A 20,840-nucleotide genomic window follows, 5' to 3' on the forward strand; every position below is an offset into this window, starting at 1 on the left:
GAATTCAGGATGTAGCTCAAAGTTCCTAAGACAGAGGGAAAGGGCCTTCTCTGCCCTTCCAGGGCACTGAGCTCAGCCAGGCTGCTGGGCCACAGGACCCATGCTACTCCCTGACTTGCCACTCTCCACTCTCAGACATGCCACCAAAATGTGAATGCCTGTGCCTTTGAAATGGCAAAGGGACAGTGCCATGGGCTCCCCATCTCCTCCACCCTGCCCTGAGTTTGCAACAAGCAGGTTTGTAAAGTCAAGGCAGGTTCACGATAGCTCAAGATTAGGAATATCCACCAAACTGAGGAGGGGTTAGGGCTGGGAAGGGAGAATGGAAAGAAACAGCTTGGATTTACATATTTGTCCCCACAGGCCCTCCCAGGATAGCCACAGGAGGTGACTGACTAGCAACATGGACAGCAGAACCTCTCCAAAGAGAAAAGCTCCAATTAGCCCCAAGAAATGAGAGCCTGTTCCCAGAGTCCCAATTAAATCAGAACCAATCAATGCTTGCTCTGGTTCCTGCCATTCTGCTCAGCTTATAATGAGAAAATGAGAGGGCCACAGCCAGCAAGTATGGTGTGGCAGCTCTCTGAAGCCCAGAGAAATCACCCTACCCTTGTGCGGCTGCAAGCATGTCTGGCAGCTGCTGCACCTGCACCTTTAAGAACTCAGCCTGGTGCCTTGGTCCCCACTTGGACTCTGACAAACACCAAAGGGGGTGCCCTGCCACCCCCACCCAAAGGGACAAAAAGGAGCACTGTGGGACCAGGCTGGGATGATTTTAAAACTGTCTATGTTGATTCGTCACTGGATCTGGCACTCTCTCCCCTCTGTTTCCACACCATCCCTCACGGGTACCATAACCAAGAAATCCAATAAAGACACAAAGGCACAGCTCTCTGCTCTCAGCAGGCCTCAGAAAGGTTGTGTTAGTGCTCTGGACCAGGAAATTAGCTGAGCCTAAAGGATTGCAGAGCCCACGGGCATTAGCAATCCTGTGCCTGGCACTTCACCTGCAGCTGTCTGGGGAGCCAGGTAGGTGGGGAAGTACATAGTATGGGCTGGACTGGTGCACAGGCAGGGTGGGAGTGACACCAGTGAAGAGAGCTGGCAGGAGGCTCATGATGAAGAAGGAGGAGCTGATACAGCCCTCAAACTCCAAAGTACTGAGGGAAACCCTAGTGATAAGTTAGGGTCAATGCAGTCATTTCTGAGGTCCATATAAGAAGCCTTCCTCTTAAACAAATCAGAACCTTTGAAGGTCAAAAGCAAAATTTAATACAGGAAAGTCTTCCCTTCCCCAAGTCTGGATTTCTCCCACGTTCAGCTTCCATGCACTTAGGCAAGACATAAGCTGTGGGGCCTCCAGACCCTTCTATTCACTCCCAGTTCAGCATACTTACTGCCACATGTTGGACATGAGCTTTCTAGGCCTGAGGAGAGAGAATGAGAGGACACAGAATCCTGACACCCCAAAACTCTGTGTTGCTCAGGAGCAAACTTAATACAATACACGATACAGTCCCACTCCCATTCTAATAGCTTTATCTCCTTCCAGGGCCTGGCATGGAGCCCCTGGAGAAAGAAAGCCAAGCCAGAGGGCTTTGAGTTAATGAGCTACATGGGTTCAGTACCAAGTTGAGTGCTGTGGGAGCTGGACTGAAATGAAGTAAAATATTTTCCAAATTCAGTCACTTCTCAATTACCCTTGAGTGGATTGTCCATGGCAACCCAAACTCTCCATGCCCTTGAGCTTGTGCCTGTGTATGCATGTGAAAGAGAACGAGAGAGAGAGTGGAGGGGAGAGAAAGAGAGACCCAAAACTAAATATAACCAACTGATTATTAATTTTCCACTGTTTGGAATTCTCCCCATCTCTTCTTCCAAGAATAAATATGGACAATCTGTTTGGACCCCATTGGAAAGACATTGGGCCTGGCCCTGGGGATGGAGTTTCTCCAGAGCTGTATAATAAGCCATTAGGCTCTTTCTGTTCCTGTATGACCCTGAGCTAGAGGCAGGGAAACCTTGCAGACCGGCCTGCCCCAGGTGGGCAGGAAGCAGAGGCCTCAAGAGGCCCTGGGGCTTACCCTTGCAGGCCACGCTGTTCTCGGGCTCATAGCCAGGCTTGCAGGTGCAGCGTCCGATGGGCACCATCCACTCCCCATCTCCATTGCAGTAGAGTTTGATAGGCACATCCACTTCCTCTGCATTGGGGATGCATGTACCCCGAGCAATCACCAGAGATGTGCTCTCTGCCCCTGTCATGGTCTCTGGAAATACTGCAAAATTTTGCACAATGCTGGGACATTTCTTGAAGAAGACACGGACAGAAAGGAGAGACATGCAGGCTCCATAATCCTGGAAAGCGAGGTAAAAGCCATTCCGAGTAAGAGGCCCAAAGCTCCTGACTTCTGTGTTGACCTTCATCAGCCTTCCCCCAAAATCCACCTGGGAGAAGCTCTCGTCTGCGGCAATGGTGTCTACTTTGAGGTAGGGGGCTTCAGACCAGAAGGCCGACTTCTTGGTGGCAATGACAGAGTCGGTCTCATAATAATACAAGTTGAAGGTCTCCTTGCAGGAGCCTGGGACATTGGGGAGGCTGCTGCAGTCTCTCACAGTGAAGCGCATCTCCGTGTAGATGCGGTGGGCGCCCCGCCGGTTGATGAAGGTGGTGAGCAGCCAGTTGTTCTGATTGGGCTCGAAGACGTTGCACACCTGGTAGGTGCGGATGGTGTTCAGGTTTTCATCGTAGCCACTGACTTCTTCCCACTGTACCAAGCAGGCCACAGGCACACGCATGCAAAAACACAAAATATAGAGTGAGAAGGCAAAAAGAGGCACAGCAGAGGAAAAGCCCAGGCTAAATGGGGCCTTAGGAGCTCACTGGTTCAGCTGTTTGACTCAATAAGTGAACACAACCAACCCCAACTTGATTTTTAGGATCTCCTTATAAGCAAACTTCATATTTCTCTTGCAGCCCATCCCAAAATTTAACAGACTTCATCCAAGAAAGCCTTCTTTCACGTTGTGACTATGGCTTACTACTTCCATGGAGACAACCTTCAGCTTTCAGCATGTGTGCCGGACTTTCTTCCTCCCTTCCACAGGCTCTACTCTTAACAGCCACTCTGTGCATTAGGGCTCCAATTGCATGACACTCCCTACCCTGGAAATCCCCATCTCTGAACCCAATTTGCTTATTGCGGTAAAACTCCTATATATTTCTGAAAAGCACCTGAATTCAAAGCTTCGCATAGTTTTTCAACAAACTTAGATTCTCATAAACTTTTTTTTATAACATCAACCTCTTTGAAAGACCTAGACTGTAAACTGGTCAGCATGAAGGCTGCTAAGAGAAACTGTTAATGAAGTAAATTAAGTTCCATTGCATGTAGATTTCAAGCAAAGATGTGGAGGAAAATTTTGGAGGGGGTTACTTAACGAGTAAGGAAAGTTTCTTTATAAGGGAGAGAGAATCATGGCTCACATTAGAAAAAAAAGAGTTCTCTGACAGCAGCCCTGGAGATTGGAAGAAGAGGGAATAACAACACATGTATTTAAGTGATATCTTTTACATTCCCAACATCTCTGAGAACTAGGTACTATTATCCCCAATTTACAGATAAAAAGACATTTTTCAATTCCAATTCACCCATGGCTATGAGAGGAGACAGAGAGGAGAGGAGCTAAAATGAAGTGCTTTGAGTGGCCAAAGAAATTCACCTAAAGAATCTAGAAGATTATTTTAGTAACAGACAATGAGGGCTGAGGGGATGGGGAAATGATCTGCAAAGACATAGTTTCTGAGCTCTCTGGGATAGGGGACAAAGAAGAGTTGTTGGGCCATGCTTTCTTCTTTGTGCTGGAAGAGAAAGAGCTGAGGAAGCAGCTACCCACATGTCGGAGCTCTCGGGGTCCTGATCTCAAGAACTGAGGGTACTCCAGGAATAAAGTTTAAGTTATGTCCTGCTTGTCTAAAGTAAATAAGGGAGAGAATAGACTAAACTTCCTAAAATGGAAAAAGAAAATGGATTAAGATCCTTGACTGCTTAGCAGTGGTGATCAAGGTGACCAAATCATATCGATTTCTTTAAATATTAGGCTAATTGCCTATTATTTACAATGTGGAGTTTAAATATATAAACTAGTATTCCTCATTAATAGAGCTAAAAGCCAATTATGTGTGCATGAGAAATGTACTCCAATCACTTCTTGCAAGGAGCTAGGCCCCCTGTGGAGGCAGGAGGATGGAGGCAAGACTGTCCTTCACACTTGTGCCCAGGCATCCAAATGCCAGGCATAGTGTAAAGGGGGAAAACAGGCACATGGAGAACTGCCCTGCACACTTAACCCTCCAAAGTGACCTTACTCACGGCCACTCCTGCTGCCTGGGCCCTTACCACTGAGACACCCAAGCTGAAGTCTCTGGGGCCCTGTGTCACTCTGCCTCTCCTAGCAGCCACAGGACTCCAGTTCCCTCACCAGCTCTTTCCTTGCACAAGTTCTAGGGTCCACAGGCCACACAGATTCACCGCCCTCGATAGTCTCAGCTTCCACTGAAAATCGTCCTGTGCCCCATCCAGCACTAGATCCCCAACCATGCCATTCACTGGCCCCAAGCACCTCTCCCTGCTCCCAGACCCACAACTCTGTTTCCCACTTCCAAGCTGGTGCTCATGCCGCACTTTCTACCTAGGATGCCTTTTTGTTCTTCTTAGCCCAAGTTTCTTCTCCAGCTCTGGAAAACCTCCCTCATGCTCCCCAAGCTGGATTGGATAGCCCTTCTTGGCGAATGGTCTGTGTTGTCGCGTCACTATGTACCTCACTTCACATGTAAGAACATGTTCACGCTGACATGGGGGCATCCCCCCCAGGAGCTGGGGAGCCCGTGAGGGCCACGAGGCATCGACACAGTGCCGCACCTGCAGTCCTAACACAGCGCCTGTGCAGTGCCCACCGGGCACGTGGACCTCCCTGCTCCCAGCCCCTCCCACATGGCCTCCAGGGAGACAGAGCTCAACCCCTTGGCTCAGGTTGCATAAATTCACACTGCCAAACCTCACCTGGACTTTGCTTAATTTCTTATTGATTCTCTAGATGTAAAGGAACCACTTTTTCTTCCTTCTTGAAAGCTGTGTTATGTTCTGTTTAAATGTGATTATTAAAGTTGTGTTCTGCTTGCCTAGTTTTTTTGTAACCAGAAAGAAAATATATGAGGGAGAAGAAGTCGCTGACAGTGTTTCAGATCAAATTTTTCAGACCTTCCTCCCTTTCCATGGCTGTTTTAAAACATTTAGGTACTACAGTAATAGGGTATTAGGCAGGGGGGAGGGGGGCGGGTATATACATACATAATGAGTGAGATGTGCACCATCTGGGGGATGGTCATGCTGGAAACTCAGACTTGGGGGGGAGGGGGGAATGGGCATTTATTGAAACCTTAAAATCTGTACCCCCATAATATGCCAAAATAAAAATAAAAAATAAAAAACATTTTCCCAGTTGACCCTACATGACTTTTGGAGGAAGATCGCCTTTTACTATTCTGCAATTGTTTAATATAGCATGTCTCACAGTGCATTATTCCAGTGGGTCTCAGCACAAATGTGGGGCCCCTTTGCCAATGCCCAGTCATAGCCAGAGTTCTCTAACTCACCCTAGACTGATGCAGCTCTGCTGTGGGAGCAGCACAGGAAGACCATCCTACAGGGCTCACCTTGGCCCTGAGATCATCACCACCAGCATGTCTTTAATAAACAGTAAAAATCTCCACTCCTGTGGAGCTGGGGTATTGAGAACATTTATCTTAGAAATTGACACTGATTGGTATTATAAGATCCAACAGAAGTAACTGTTTCCAACAATAACCTCTCCGGGCCTCGGTTTTCTCATCTGTAAAATCAGGAATCATCCTGGGTGACCTCAAGTTGTAAAATTCTGCAGCTCTAATTGATTCCATGACAGCTCCTAAGGGGCGGGGGGGAATCCCAGCGCATTAGAGGGATTTAGCTGTATATTCGAAGGGTAGAAATTGAAAGAAATTGAGAAAGAGGAAAATGACTCCCTGTTACTTGGGAAAAGGCCATCACACAGTCTCACATTAATTTCCTTCCCTCTTTTCATTCTTTGCCTGTCAGCAGGTGCCATAGGGGCTAGAGAAATAAGTGATCAGAGTGTGCTACAGAAGTACACAAGGTTTCTAGAGCAGGTGGCAATTAGGATTGGGGGCCTCAAAGAAAGAGAAGATTTTGATTGATCTAGATAAGGGGGGAGTGGCATTCCCAACAGGGAGGTACAAACACTGCTATTTGTTTGTGATATTTGGAATCCATATCATTGCTTTACAGTTACACCTCGTTCATTCACCAATGGAAAAAAAAATATTTACTGAAAGCTAGCTTTATGCCAGGCATTCCATTAGCCACTGGGGATACAACAATATGAAGCTTATAATCTAGTGAGAGAAACAGAAATTAGAAAACGGTCGTTAAAATAACTAAATAATTACAATAGTGTTAACTGCTGTGAGGGAACGTTTAGGGTGCCAGGAGAGGGGGTGCACCTGCTATACAGAAGATCGTCAGGGAAGACCCACCAAGACGAGAGGGGATGGATGGATAGCAGTCAGCTAGGAGAAGTGTGTGTCTGCTGGGGCAGAGTCGGGGCAAAGCATCTGGGCCCAGGCGAGGCAAGTGCGAAGGCCCCGTGGTGGGGAAAAGTGGCCTGGTGCCACTGAGGAATGAAGGCTGTGTGACAGAAGAGTCATAAACATCTGGCGGTGGCAGGAATAAGACTGAGGGACAGGTGAATCCAGCTGAGAATTTTGAATTTCATCCTAAGCGTAACTAGAAATTGATGAGTTTTAGGGAGGAAAGACACAGGTGATCAGAGGTGAGTTTTTAAAAGATCACTGATTCTCTGTAGAGACAGATTCTCTGTCTCTACAGGGTGGAGGGAAGGGGTGGAGGGAAGCCTGAGTGTACGGACAGGACAATGGGGGGGCGGGTCATTGTAGTGGTCCAGGCAAGGGGTGATGGTAAATTGAAACAGATTGGTGGAAGCTGAAAAGACATTTGGGGGGAGAATCTCATGTCCCTCACTGAGCTGATATGGGGGGAACAGACCAGACCCTAGGGGCCATGTATCCCCTGAACACCCTTTCAGGCATCAGATCTGCCTCCTCAACCCCAGGCTTTGAGCTTCCCAGATCTTTTGTTTTGTTTTGGTTTTTGAGATAGGGTCTTCCTCTGTCATCTGGGCTAGAGTGCAGTGGCGTCATCATAGCTCACTGTATCCCCAAATTGCTGGGGTCAAGTGATCCTCCTGCCTCAGCCTCCCAAGTAGCTAGGAATCCAAGAGTATGGTAACATACCCCTCTAATATTTTTTATTTTTTGTAGAGACAGAGTCTAGCAGTGTTACCCAGTCTGGTCTTGAATTCATGGGCTCAAGCAATCCTCCTGCCTCAGCCTCTCAAAGTGTAGGACTACATGTGTGAGCCACTGTGCCCAGCCCTAGATCTTTAGGAATGCTGGCTGCTCCTCTTTTCCCTCTCTCCTTCCTTGAGGAAGGGGGAGTTTTTACCAGTCCTGGATATGCTACTCCATAGATGCCCAATTTCCTATTCAGGGCCGATTTTCTTTTATCCAACCACCGTAATGGCTCCAGTCCTGCAATGTGCTTTCACTTCCTGCCCCAAAGCCAATTTCCTAAAGATCTCCATTCACAGGCCACTTCTCAGCCTCCACTTCTAGGCATTTGACACATTGCCTCCTGTGTTTCTTCCTGTAATTATCTCCTCCCAGCAAAACACCATGGTTTGCTTATCAGATTTGCAAAAAATTAAAAAGATAAGATGCTAAATCTTAGTTAGAAAGTGGGGAAAATGGCACTGGTCAAGCCTATTTGTTGTAAGTGTAAACTGCTAAAATCTTTTATTAGTTAATTCAGTGGCTTCTCTCAATATTTCAAGTGTTGGCCAAAACTGAAATCAATAAGGAGAAGGTGAATTATTTTTGAAATTGTAGTGATAACTGGGTAGTCATTTGGGAAAAAACATAACTTTCATTGATACCTTATATCTTACTCCAGGATACATTTTTGGTGAATCAAAGATTTAAACATTAAAAATGAAACCATAAAAATACTAAAAGGAGCCTTGGAGAAAATTTATGTATAGTAATTGTGACATTATACTGAGAAGCCATAAATTAACATATTGATAAATTCAGCTCTATACAGTTAAAAAAAATGGCATCATAGAAACAGCCATAAGCAAAGTTAACAGGGGGAAAATAAAGAAAAACTGATTGGAAAAAAACTGTAACTTATCACAGATAAAGTGTTCATATCCCCTAATATATAAAGAGAACTTACACATCAATAACAGAATAGAAAAATGGCCAAAGGATATCAATAAACTGTTCACTAAAAAAGAAACAGATATAGTTCTTAAATATATAAAAAGATGCTTAATCTCATTCATAACAACAATGGTAATTAGCCACATTATGATACTTTTAGGGGGCAGAGGTCAAAGAACAAAAGTTTCATAGCACACTGTGTTGGAAAGGGCATAGGAGATAAGAATTCTGAAACACTGTTGGATAAAGGACATATTGGGATAACTTTTGTGGGAATTTTGGCTTTATTTATCAAAATTATAACTGCATACACCCTTTGACCCAGAAATTCCACTTCAAAGATAATCCCTCAGATATACTTTCATGTACGTAAAATTAGGTACGTGCAAAATTATTAACTGCAGCCAGCGCCACCTCCCAAGCTTTATTCATTGCCAGAAAACTAGAGGTGCATCATTGGTCTTTGGACAATGCAGTAACCTTCTCAGAATGTGCTTTGAGTAGGACCTCTGGAAGCTTTGCATAGTCCTGGTGGAAAAAAACCAGTAATTGACATTGAAATCTCACCAACCAGAGGGATAGAGGACTCAGAGTCTGAAATAAGTTGACTAAAAGAAAATAAGATCCAGGAGAGTTCTTGTACATTTTTATTAATATTTGTGGAGTAAGCTTCATATGAGTTGCATGCCAATCTGACTGCAGTCCTTCTTTCTTGGACTGGACTCAACTAGACTCTATAATATGGCACCTAAGACACTTTGTTAATGTCCCTCCACTGAAGAATGAATAAACAAAATATGATGTGCCCTACAATGGAATACTATCTGGAAATAAAAAAAAAAATGAAGTACTGGTATGCACTGCAACATGATGAACCTCTAAAACATTATGCTAAGTAAAGGAAGCTGTGTGTCTCAAAAGACCATATATTGCATGATTCTATACAAGAAATTTTCAGAAGAGGCAGACCTACACACAGAAAGATATAATGATAAGGGAAAACCCCATCTATTACTTGGCATCAGCTGCTGGAGACCCCTACCACTTACAGAGGACCCGAATCAGCATAATACTAACCTATTACCTGGCCCATCAACTAATCTATTACCTGGTCTCAGCATAACACTAAACCTATTACCTGGCGCATCAACTACACTATTACCAGATGCATCAACTAACCTATTACCTGGTGCATCAACATAATACTAACCTATTACCTGACTGGCATTAGTCAGTCACCTGATATCCCACCCCTTGGACCACCCCAACTTAATAAAAGTGGAAAAAATTGGGTAAACGGGCCTCAGAATTTGGTGCAGAGACCCCTCTGAGCAATCAAATATACTTTGATTCTCCGACTCTCTGTGTGACTCTCTGTGTGCCGCTTGGTTTGTCCTCAGGACCACCCACTGTAACACTTGCAGTAACAATATGAGTATTTGCCTGGGCGCAGAGATGGGAAAAGAAAATGACCATAAATTGGCAAAGAATTTTGGGGATGGGGGTTATGAAAATGTTCTGAAATGATATTGTAACGACAGTTACAAACTATGCCAATTTACCAAAAATCACTAAATTGATTAACATTTTAAAACACTTAAAATTAGTGAATTTATAGCAGGTAGATAATACCTTACTATAGCTTTAAAAAAAAAAAAAAACAACACTTTGTTGTCTGGACCAGCCTCAACACCCCAACAGTGCTGGCTTGGTCTCCATTATCCACAAGCAGCATGCTCATGGCAACTTCACGGCCCTGCTCCCTCTGTCCCTTGTACCAAGGATGCCCATCTCACTCCTTTATCCCTGTATCCCAAGTGCCGATTATTTGCTCAAGAAAGTTTGTTGTGAATGATGCCTAAGTTGGGGCAAAGATGGCATCCAGAGGTACAAGTGGCCAAGGAAGCATCTTCGTGACCGAGGTTGAGGGCTGGGAGTGTCAGGAGGGGCCCAAAGACAAGATCAGAATCTTGGGCTCAGGACTGCATTCTAGGACCACTCGATTTTTCCTGGTGGCCAATCAGATAGTCAAAAAGTGCTTTCCATGTCCAACACACCCAGTTCACCAACACAATTTGCCTTTTCTTCCAGAACAATCCATATTCCTCCTATCTGGTCTGCCTCCTTCCCATAGCCAATGCAATAGGGCTGGCATTACCTCATGCCTGAACTAATGCCCTGGCCCACTGTTTGGCCAGCAAGTAGGGACAAGAGATCAGGCAAGTGATACCCTATTTGGGCTTGGGCCCTATCTTCTCACATCTGGACACAGAGCCATGCCTATTGCTGCCCCTTGGTCCTGTTGCTGATGTTCTGGCTGTCCCTAATGCCCCTCTTCTGCACCACCCTCTTGCCGTCTGAGCTCCAAGACAGAAACGGGAAACAGCAGACATGGTTGGAAGCCACTCTAGATCATGTTGACCAACACGTGAACTGAGGCCCAGAGACATTCCCTAGCCGACCCCCAGTCAGGCGGCTGAGGGATGGCAGGGCTTAGTTTTCTTTGCTACTCCCTCCCTGGGGCTCTTATTTCCTCCATAATGCCTTCCCCGGCTTATATTCCTCTACCATTTTTCTGATTGCTTAAAGCATGATTGAATTTTCCACACAATTTAGCATTTGATCATATACTGTTTTGAACTATTCTTTAATTGCTTTGTGTGTGTGACTTTGGTTCCTGCTACCAGGCTGTGAGCGCCTTGAGGACAGGGAATTATGTTTTGACTAATTTATTAGTTCACTTCAACAAGCAAAATAATTCCATGCCTTTAGCTTCACAGCACTGGTATTATGCAACAACATTTTATTCAGTAATGTCTGGGACCCGTGAAATCCACAGGTTTCTCCGAGGTCCATCCTCACTCCATTTTTGTTTCACTTTTTATCCTGGTGATCTCACCCATATACAAGACTTCCACCACCATGGGGTACATCACCAACTGGACCTGTCCCCAGTGTCCCAGGCTTGTGTATCCTGCTTCCTGCTGGACATCTCCTGATAAACACCTGGAATTCACCATCTTGCTTTCTGCAGTCTCATCTCTGTCCAAGGATGGATCTCAACTACACAGTTTCCAATGCCAGATGTATAAGAAGCATCTGGACACTTCCCTCCCCACTTTTCTTGGTTTTGCTTCCCATCACAAAGGATTAACCACCAAATCCTGTGTCTCCTGTCTCCTTCATAGTTCCTCTATTCTGCCTTCCCCTCCCCTTTCCCCAGTGAATTCTCTCTACCCTCCAAGTGACTCTCCCAGTCATTATACTTAACTCTCCTGCCCCAACGAGCTTTCAGAATACAAATCCAGCTCCCCCTGGACCTGCCCCTAGAGTGCTGGGACTGTGTTTGGTTCTTCTCCATATTCCCAGCACCTAGCCCTCAAAAAACGCTGGAAGATTAAGTCAGCAAGCAAGGCCCTGGTCTGTTCTGTAATTTCTCTGCCTCCTCAGCCCCTGGTACTTTGCTAGGGACCACTGCTGCAGGTGCCACTAGGCTAATCTGTCTTTGGGAAAAGAAGAATCAGCATTGCACAACCAACAAAATATTAACATCCTTTGAAAGGGCATTCTTATTGACACAAATGGACCACCTGTCCTTGAGATAAGCATAATAAAGAAAACAATGACATCCATTAGAAAGTACTAGTTCAGGCTTTCAGACCATGACTTTGATGTATGAGAAAGATACTTTCAGGCCTTCCAAGATCTACATTTGTTAGACTTGCTTATTGGAAGTCAGAGCTTGCAGATCTATTGCTCCAGAGGTCCTGTTGACATTTGGATAGCACGTATTGACTATTTGCAGTCTGGCTGATTGTGTATGTGTGTGTGTATGTGTGTGTGTGTGTGTGTCTCTGTGTGTATGTGTGTAAAGAGTGATAATGAAACTCCTTTATCTACTTGAACTGTGCCCCCTTCAAAGCTATTGTCATGGGTTCTACCCACCTGTCCATCTGCCTTCTAGAACAACTGGCAGAAACTCTGACACATTCTTTAACCTTCAAGAGTAGGTTTGAATCTCAAAAACAGGCAAAAGTCATTTGGAGCCAAATCTGATGACTGAGGTGAATGAGTAAGCTAAGAAATAACATTATTGGCCAAAATGAAGGGCCACTGCAAAATGAAGTTAAGAAATTCAAACTGATTCCAGTTTGAGCCTCTGAGGATAGTTCCAAGCATGGATTCTGGCAAGATCTTGGTAGTGGGCCCCTCCCTGGCTGGCTGCAATTCCGCCTCCCCCCAGTACCCAGTGACTACCATGATGCTGCATCATAATAACCTCCAGGAACAAACCATTTCTACAGGGCCTGGCAAGGAATGGGAACTTCTCCTGGACATTCTCTTTTTTAAACAGGGATAGAAATAATTGAAATAGACTTTTTTGATCTCTGTCAGCCTAACAAGATCCCAGCTCTTCTGATTTGTTTCAAACCCAGCTCATTTAATGCATTTATTTAATAAAGAACGGAACATCCACTACATCCTCAAGCAACGTTCTAGGAGGTGTTGCTACAGCAATGAATTAGAGACACAGCCCCTGCTCCCACGGACCTTACATACTAATAGAGTGAACCAGAGGATGAATAAGCAAACACATGAATAATATAAAGTCAGGCAGCAGTAAGAACTACTAAGGAGCAGGTAAGGAAATAGAGTGACAGCTGGCAGTGGGATCATCAGAGAAGATCTCCCTTTGAGCAGAGAGATCTGAATGACATACAGGAGCTAGCAGGAGGGTGCATGGGGGAGGAGCATTCCAGGCAGAGGAATGACAAGAACAAACTCTCCAGGGCAAGAATGTGCCTGGCAATTCGCTGAGAAAGCCAGGAGGCCAAGTGTGGCTGCAGAAGAGCAAATAGCAAGAGGAAACGGAAAGGAGATGAAATTAGAGAGGTTGTACCGGGGGCAAGTGGCCCCCACCTCTGCCAGTAACAGCTCTGTGACCACAGATACTATGTGAGCTTCAGTTTCCTCATTTGCAAAATACTGTTTGCCTTGCAGGCTACTGTGAGAACCGAAAGATCATGGCGGTAACTCATCTGGTGCTAAGCCTGCACAAAACTACCACTCACTGAGTACCAATTATTATCATTACCGTTATCATCATCATCATCATTATTATTTTAATCTCAGGATCCACCTCTGGCTGAGTAAAATCAGGGTGTGGAGATCACATAGATCATGGTTAGGGAACGTGTAGCCTTGGGGCCACATGTGTGGCCTTCTGGATCCTTGAGTTTGGCCTTTTGACTTTACAAATCCCTGATTTGTTCTGTAAAATTTGGATTCGGTCGAGGGGCCGCACTTGGGGATCTGGAGGACCTCTTGTGGCCTTGAGGCCGCATGTTCTAGAATCTAGTTAAGTAATCCTACTCGGCGGTCAGCAGAATGCAGGGACTAATGGGCTGAGCTCCCTCTCCTCACAGACACAGAGGGATGGCCGGCCGCAGCCCCCTTCCCTTTCCCTCTGGAAATCTCCTGGGCTTCCTCCGAGCTGTTTCATCATAGGCTCCCCCCTCAAGCAGGCAATCCCTGGACCACTGTCAGAAACCAGCTCAGACCACAAGGAGACACATTTGGATGCAGCTTACAGGCTTTGGTCCCATTCAGCAGTCTGTATTTGGGCACAAACTGCTGTTGGGGGAAGCTGCTATTTTGTAAACAGTTACTGCCACCATGCCCTGTGGGACTATAAGGGAACTTCCCTGGCATCGCCCATTCAGGCGAGATGGCTGCCTCTCTGAACAAGAAGCCCACTGGAGGCCGGGCAGCACACAACCTCAAGGAGCCCACAGGATGCCTGAGATTCTTCAGGGCAGCAGATGCTCAGGGCTGGGCTGGAGCCACCACTGCCAAGCCTTCCCCACCAATCAGCCTGGGCCCCAAGAACAAAGCTCCCGTGTAGACAGTAGACTAAGCCTGACGGAGCTCGGATATTAGGCAAGCTAGAGGGCTAATTAAAATGTAAAACACAGTCCGTGGGGCATAAATTCCTACAAGCCCAGAGGGATCTACCATTTAGTACACCAACCAACCAAGGCAGCGATTTACTCAATGGTTCCCTTGAGGACGGCGAGCACCAGCTCACCTCCCAATATGCCTAATTTACCTCCCAGATGTGCTGGGCTGGGACAACAGGAAGGGGCCCTATTCATGACTGTGGCCAGGTGTGGTGTGCCAAGGAGAAGGCTAGCTGACTCAGGGTCAGCCCTGCTTCGGAAAGCCCACACCTCGAAAGGGCTTCCATACCTCACAGAGGCTCAAGGCAATGAATTCCCTAAACTGCAGATTCACAGCAAAGACTCCCTTACCTGGGATGAATTAGAGCATGGGGATGGGGTGGGGGTGGGGGGGTGAGGGACATAACTGGAATGGGACAAACATACATGCATGTTTCCCAAGGCAGTCTCTAAGAGAAAGGCTCCATGAGATCCCTTTGGAAACTTGGGCAGTAGAGAAATGTAGGAAATACTGTATCGAGGTGGAGGTGGAGGAAGCAGTCCCACGTGGAGTATACTCTGATTGTTAGGAAGAAGGTTTCATGCTTATAAAAAAAAAAAAAAAAGAATTGGGGTTAAGAAGCATTTCTCTAACCTGCTCAACTCAGAACCCAGATCACAGGGATCCTGAGCTTAGTTAGCACAGGGGTTAAGTTCACAGGCTATAGAGTCAGCCAGACCCACCTGTGTGACCACAGGCAAGTCTTTAAATCTCTCTGAGCCTTGGTTTCCTCCTCTGCAACACAGGGGTACTACTAGTACCTATCTCAGGAAGCAGCTGTGAGAGTTAAAGGTGACTTAAACTTGTAAGGTGCCTAAACCCAAGTAAGAGCCCCTTGTGAACCAGTTATCATGGAGATCTGCTCTCTCTTAGCATGGGTCCGTTATTTCTCCCTGAAAGTCTTGGCTTTCCCTCCATAATGTGTATGACCCAAGACTCTTCCCTGTCTATGGGGTTGCCTGCACCTGTGCACCTATCTTTGGTGTCTATGTGCATGGGTGTGAGTGCAAGTGCACGCAGATGGGGCTGCTGGCCGTGGTCCTGCCTGCTGGGTATGCCTCCTCCTTGAGGCCAGGTGAAGCCTCAGAGACCCCGTGGCTAGGGAGTCACACTACTAGGGGTGAGGCTGGCAGGGCCGAGGTCCATACAGCACAGCAGATCCCTTTGTATCATGCCACATCTCACACCCAGGTTTCTGCCAGCACACCAGGGAAAATGATGCGGGCTTGTGCCTCGGGAGGGGCTCACCGTCCACACCCCCAGGCCGCTGTAACCTCCACCAGGCAGCAGCTTCTTGTACCAGGCCCTGCCTGGAGTGGGGTCCTCAGCCATTATGACAGCTGCTGCTGCTGCTGTTGACACTGCAACAGTGACAAATTCATCCTTCTGACAAGATCCCTTTAAATAATTCACAGGGAGCTAGGGATTAAGACACTGTTTCTCTCTGTCTCTGTTGAGATTTAAAACACCTCCAGCTGGGGTATTTAAAGAGCATATAATGGGCTGCCCCTCAGGGTCTCCCCTCCCCCACTCCTCCTCTTTCCCATTTCTCAAACTCACCCCGACTCCACCAGCCAGCCCTATAACAAGGAGGTCCAGAAAACAAGAAAGGAAAAAAAAAAAAAAAGGAGGGAACCAGTGCTTGGCTGGTCACTATGGCAACGGTGGCAGGGTATTCAGCTGCCATTATCCCAGTGCCTCACACATGTGATTATCTTAAGCTGTCGACTGAATGTGGTTCTCACTGCTGCCCAACAGGGCCTTGTCGAACAAGGCAGGGGTGGGAGCTGCGGGGCCCAGGCCCCAGCTGCTTAATACTGCTAGGCCCAGACCTGGGCTCCACGGATGGAGGAGAGAGAGTCACCCCTGGGAGAGACTGGCGCCATTTCCCTTCAGCGCGGAGGGCTTTCTGTTCTGAGTGCAGAGCAGAGGCCAGCCTGAAGCTGGCCCACCATGGTGGGTTATGGGATGGAGAAATGGACTCCTCATTCCCTCAGCTCAGGGAGTTCTGACTGAGCGTGGGCCCTGCTGGCTGTGGCCAGCTAGAGCTGCCCTGGAGACAGGAGAGCCGGCCCTGGGAGAAGGAAAGGGCTGGGCCTCTGGCAGGAGCTCTTGCCTCCACTCCCACTCTCAGGACAGATGAAATTCCCAGTCTCTCTTTCTTTCAGGGTGCAAGAAAGCCCATCTAGCCTGGAAAGAGGAGTTGTCCTCCTGTCCCCTCTCCTCACTGCTCTCCTATTGGGTGGGAATGTGGCCACCATGTGTGACCCACGTCAGGGGACTGCTTTTTCCTGGGACTGTGGTCGCTTGAGCTAGGTCCCAAGGAGCCTATGGAGGACTTTGCCGCCACTGAGACAAATCATCTCATTCCTTTGCTAAGTCTCATTCGACTTAGCTTCCCGGGACCATGGACATTCTTTGGATGACAAGATCCCTGGTCAGACCCACTAGACACACTCCGGTTTTTCTAGTGTCCCTTTTAAAATTTGGCTCCCAGATTAAGCCCATCATAGCAGATACACTCAGGCCAGCACCGTGCACAGTGGGGCCACAACCACCTGCACCTTGCGCTGGAACTGCTATGAACACCTGAGGTCATCCTGTGGTCAGCCCTATGAAGATGTGGCCAGCCACACACCTGTAATACTGTCTACCTGGGTCGCCCCTGGCTCTTTGTTGGACAATGAATTGTTTGTACCTAAATGCAAATGTAGACCATTGCCATTCGGCACCATGGTTTATAGGCAGAGCTCTAGCTTGACAAGAGAAGTCGAAATCCTGACCCTCACATCTTTCATGTTGGCTGTCCTTTGTGACACAGGGAACTGTGTTGGACATGCCTGCCTCCACCAGAAAGACTGATGAGTGGGACAGCAGGCATGGAGATGAGACCTCCAGCCCCATTCCCTCAGCAGAGGAGTACCTCAAATGGAAGAGGGGCTCGTTCTGTCCAGCCAAGCTGTCACTGTAGCCACTGGATGGAATAAAACAACTTCCTGGTGCCCCTCAAAGCTCTCTCTTCCCAGGAGTCCTCACTTCCTGAATGCTTGCCAAGGCCTAGGGGATGGGAGCTGAGCCCCCAGGCTCCTCCATCACTGTCTGGAGCCAGCCATCCACAGGACCACCTGTATCCTCCTGTGGATCTCTGGCCACGGCTGGCCTGCTCTGTGAGTGGGGCCTCCCCCTCCAGGTTCCTCCTGGACTTGCTACTCTTTGCACCAAACCCCACAAGTCACAAACCACCTGCTCCACCTCCTCCTATAGAGCTTGCTTTAAAAATAAAAAGATTCACTAGGTGCTTACCACGTGCACTACTCATTGGCCTGTGGCTTTCAAATCTACCTTTTCCCTTTGCAGAATATTGGGAAACATTTGCCTCTCCACATTGCCCTTCCTCCCTGCTCCATTTCTCTGCTTCCTCAACAGTCTATGACTCTGAGATACCTTCCTCACACTGCTTTGGGGCAGAGGTACAAAAGTGAGGTTAGCAGGCCTAGGGGCCTCGCAGGGTCCTGATGAGAAGTCAGTGAAGTGATATAAGTAAAGCTTGCTAACTGGTACACAGCTGGTACTTAATTAATGGTGACTATTAATAATAATAGTTATCAATAATAATAACACCGCTATCAATAACAGGGTGTACTCTGATGTTACTCATGCAGGAACCACAGTCTAAGAGAACGCTGCAACATTGACCTTGTATCTTCAGGGCCCTTCTTCCAGCAGGCCCCACCCTCATCCCATGTAAGCTGAGCCTCTCAAACAAGAGTCACTGCTACCACTTGTAGCAGTTAGGGCAAGAGGCATTGTGCTGAGCTTTACAGCTAAGAAAAAAGGCAAATACAATTTAATTCTCCCAATCACTCTGTAAATAAGATCTCATATTACCCATGTTATAAAGGCAGCATATGGACTCAGAGAGGTTAAAGAACTTAGCAGAAGATGGAAATAAACCCAGGACATCAGATTCCAAATATTGGGTTCACACCTTTATACTGCTGGCAGTATAGTGGGATTGGGGGCCAAATTATTCTAACACTGTTGGTAGTAACCAGAGGTGAGGCCTCCCACAGAGGCTACCTTCACCCTTCTTGGAGCCAGGCTCACAGCCCTCCTCGCCTCCTGATGGCCCTGGCCCTCCCTCCTTCATCCCTTTTCTCCTGTTCATCATATCTAGGCCTCTTAACTCTGCCTTATACTCCAGTTTCTCTTCAGATCATATAAATCTTTCGCCTTTTAATTCTGCTTCACCTCCTTTCTAAAGCTTTTTCTTCCCCAATGATATATTCTCTTCTCCACCAAGACAGCCAGTGTGAGGGCTGTGTGTTCAGGCTGTCAGGGTGACAAGCCCCTGCTGACCTCCCAGCTCCACCCTGGTGCCAGAGTGAGGAGCCCAGTTTCCTTCCGCTGCCCTGAGAGCCATCTGGCCTTGCACTTGATAAGAGCTGTCATCAAGCTGATGGGTCCTTAGACTCATGTACCAGTTGCAGAAAGGCATCCAAGATTGGGGACAAGGGACTTGGTGCAGGGACTGTCTTCCCAGGGAAAGTCTGAGAGAAGAGGAAAGACACCTGTCTGTCTGGGCCAACGAGGGTCAAGCTTGACTCCAAGAGAAGGAAGGTGGGCCTGGTGACCTCTGGAATTCCCGCCCGGAGTCTGTGGACAGAAGTGTGCCCTGCCCTGCTGATGAACGAGTCTGCAAGCCATTTCCAAGAGCAAAAAAGTAAATCTGCCAGACAGTGAGGTTCTGGTGAACCACTACAACTTCCAAAGATTTTTATGCAGCAAGCTAGAGAAGCATCTCTTTCTCTCTCAATCACTCTCTCCCCTCCACCCATACCATACACACACACACAGAGTCATACCCACTGTACTTCTGCAATCAGTGTAATATAATAATTAATATTCTACTCCACGATGCTGGTCATCTGTGCCTTCTATGCCCCTCCTTGCTAAACACATGCACATGCCCACAAGAACAGTGTCCTATGGAAGCCCTGTGAGAAAGCAACCAGGAATGAGCAATGCTCTGGCCCAAGCTCCTCCCCTGGGGCCCCATCTGATGTAGGCCCACCCACCCCAGGGCCACCACAGCTCCTCCCAGCCCAGCATCTGAATCTCCCGGAAAAGGGCCCTCCTCCTCGGAAAAGGGCCCTCCTCCTCGTGGCTCCCATCCGAGCCTTTGTCTATCACTGTCTCTGTCAGGCAGGTGATTTTAAACTTCCATTCCTAAAAGACATGTATTATATAAAAAAATGTTTTAAGTGCCTCAGGGTGTTTTGTTCCTCATTGCTTCATAAAAGTGACATTAATAGCCAGGGAAGAGCTCTGCTGAGTGCAATTATGGAGGATGTTTCAGGTATGAAAGCTGTTTTGAGCCTGCTAATGTTTCCTAATTACAGGCCTTTTGGTACAGAGAGAAAAAGATAAAGAGTGGGTGGGAGGCCTGGGGTGGGGAGCTCTGACTTATCTCAGTGGTTTACCTGAGGAGGGAAGGGAGGGGCGGGGCTGAGGGAGGGAGCAGGGAGGCCAGAGGCCACCAGCAGGGAGGCCAGCCTCTCTCTGTGCAGAAAGCAGTACTAATTCCTGGGTAACAGCTCAGAGAGAGGATACCACCCATGTCTCTTACTATGAGAAAAAAAAAAAAAAACTTTTACAGACTGAGCCTGAAATCAGAGAGCCCACAGCAACTCAGCCTGGGAGCTCCTTCTGGAACCCACCCCATGTAGACCCCGCAGTGGGCAGCATTTCATCAGGAAAGACAGTGGAGCACAGTGGTTGGCAGGGGAGCCGGCCTGCAGGAGGTTAAAGGTCAGCATTGGCACTTTGTAGCCATGTGACCTTAGGTAATTTGCCAACTACTATATGCCTCAGTTTCCTCATCTGTAAAATGGGGCTGTTGTGAAGATTATGTGTGCCTGGCTATAAATCATTAAGGGTCTGTCTTAGGATGTTGGATATTTTCTTTTTCCTACCTAGCATTTATTCATTTTTCTGATACCTACATCCTAATTGCCTCTGAGGAATTACTCTCTGCTGCCCTTGTTCCTGGGCTTCCAGTAGGCTTTGCACAAACAGGGATGGCGGGGACCTCGGTGTCTGCCGATAAGCACTCTGCGTTTCCTGGCGACAGGGTTGACCCAGGGTGGGTGTGAGATTCGAGCCAGTCAGGCCCGATCAGAGCTAATTCCAGGGCTTTTGTTGGAGGGAGCAGGAGGTGGGTTCTTCCCCAGGGCATGTGGATGAAAGAGGCTGTGGGGCTGGAGTTGTGCAGAAAGCCATCTTATGACCAAGAGGAACCCCAGCATGGAGCCCACAGCAGGGAGTAGACAGAGGAGAAAGGGGTAGGAAAGGAGAGAGAGGTTAGTCTGGACCAGCCTAAACGTGAAGCCACACTAGCCTCTGGACCATCCAGTTACATGAGCCAAGGTGCTTCCTTCAAGATTAAGTTGTGCTATTCTGTCACAGGCCACCAAAAAGC

The 20,840-nt window shown here is 47.4% G+C and overlaps 1 protein-coding gene across 1 annotated transcript in view; it reads right to left on the reverse strand.

Annotated features, from left to right (window-relative positions):
- The window catches only part of EPHB1 (EPH receptor B1), a 414,697-nt gene that overhangs the window by 260,686 nt on the left and 133,171 nt on the right, over positions 1-20,840 (reverse strand). The window contains exon 3 of the mRNA XM_012787778.3: positions 2,085-2,766. Within this exon, the coding sequence (XP_012643232.1) occupies positions 2,085-2,766 (682 nt within the window). The remainder of the gene's footprint in view (positions 1-2,084; positions 2,767-20,840) is intronic.

This window comes from Microcebus murinus, chromosome 1 (assembly GCF_040939455.1).
Source record: "Microcebus murinus isolate Inina chromosome 1, M.murinus_Inina_mat1.0, whole genome shotgun sequence".
Lineage (NCBI taxonomy): Eukaryota > Metazoa > Chordata > Mammalia > Primates > Cheirogaleidae > Microcebus > Microcebus murinus.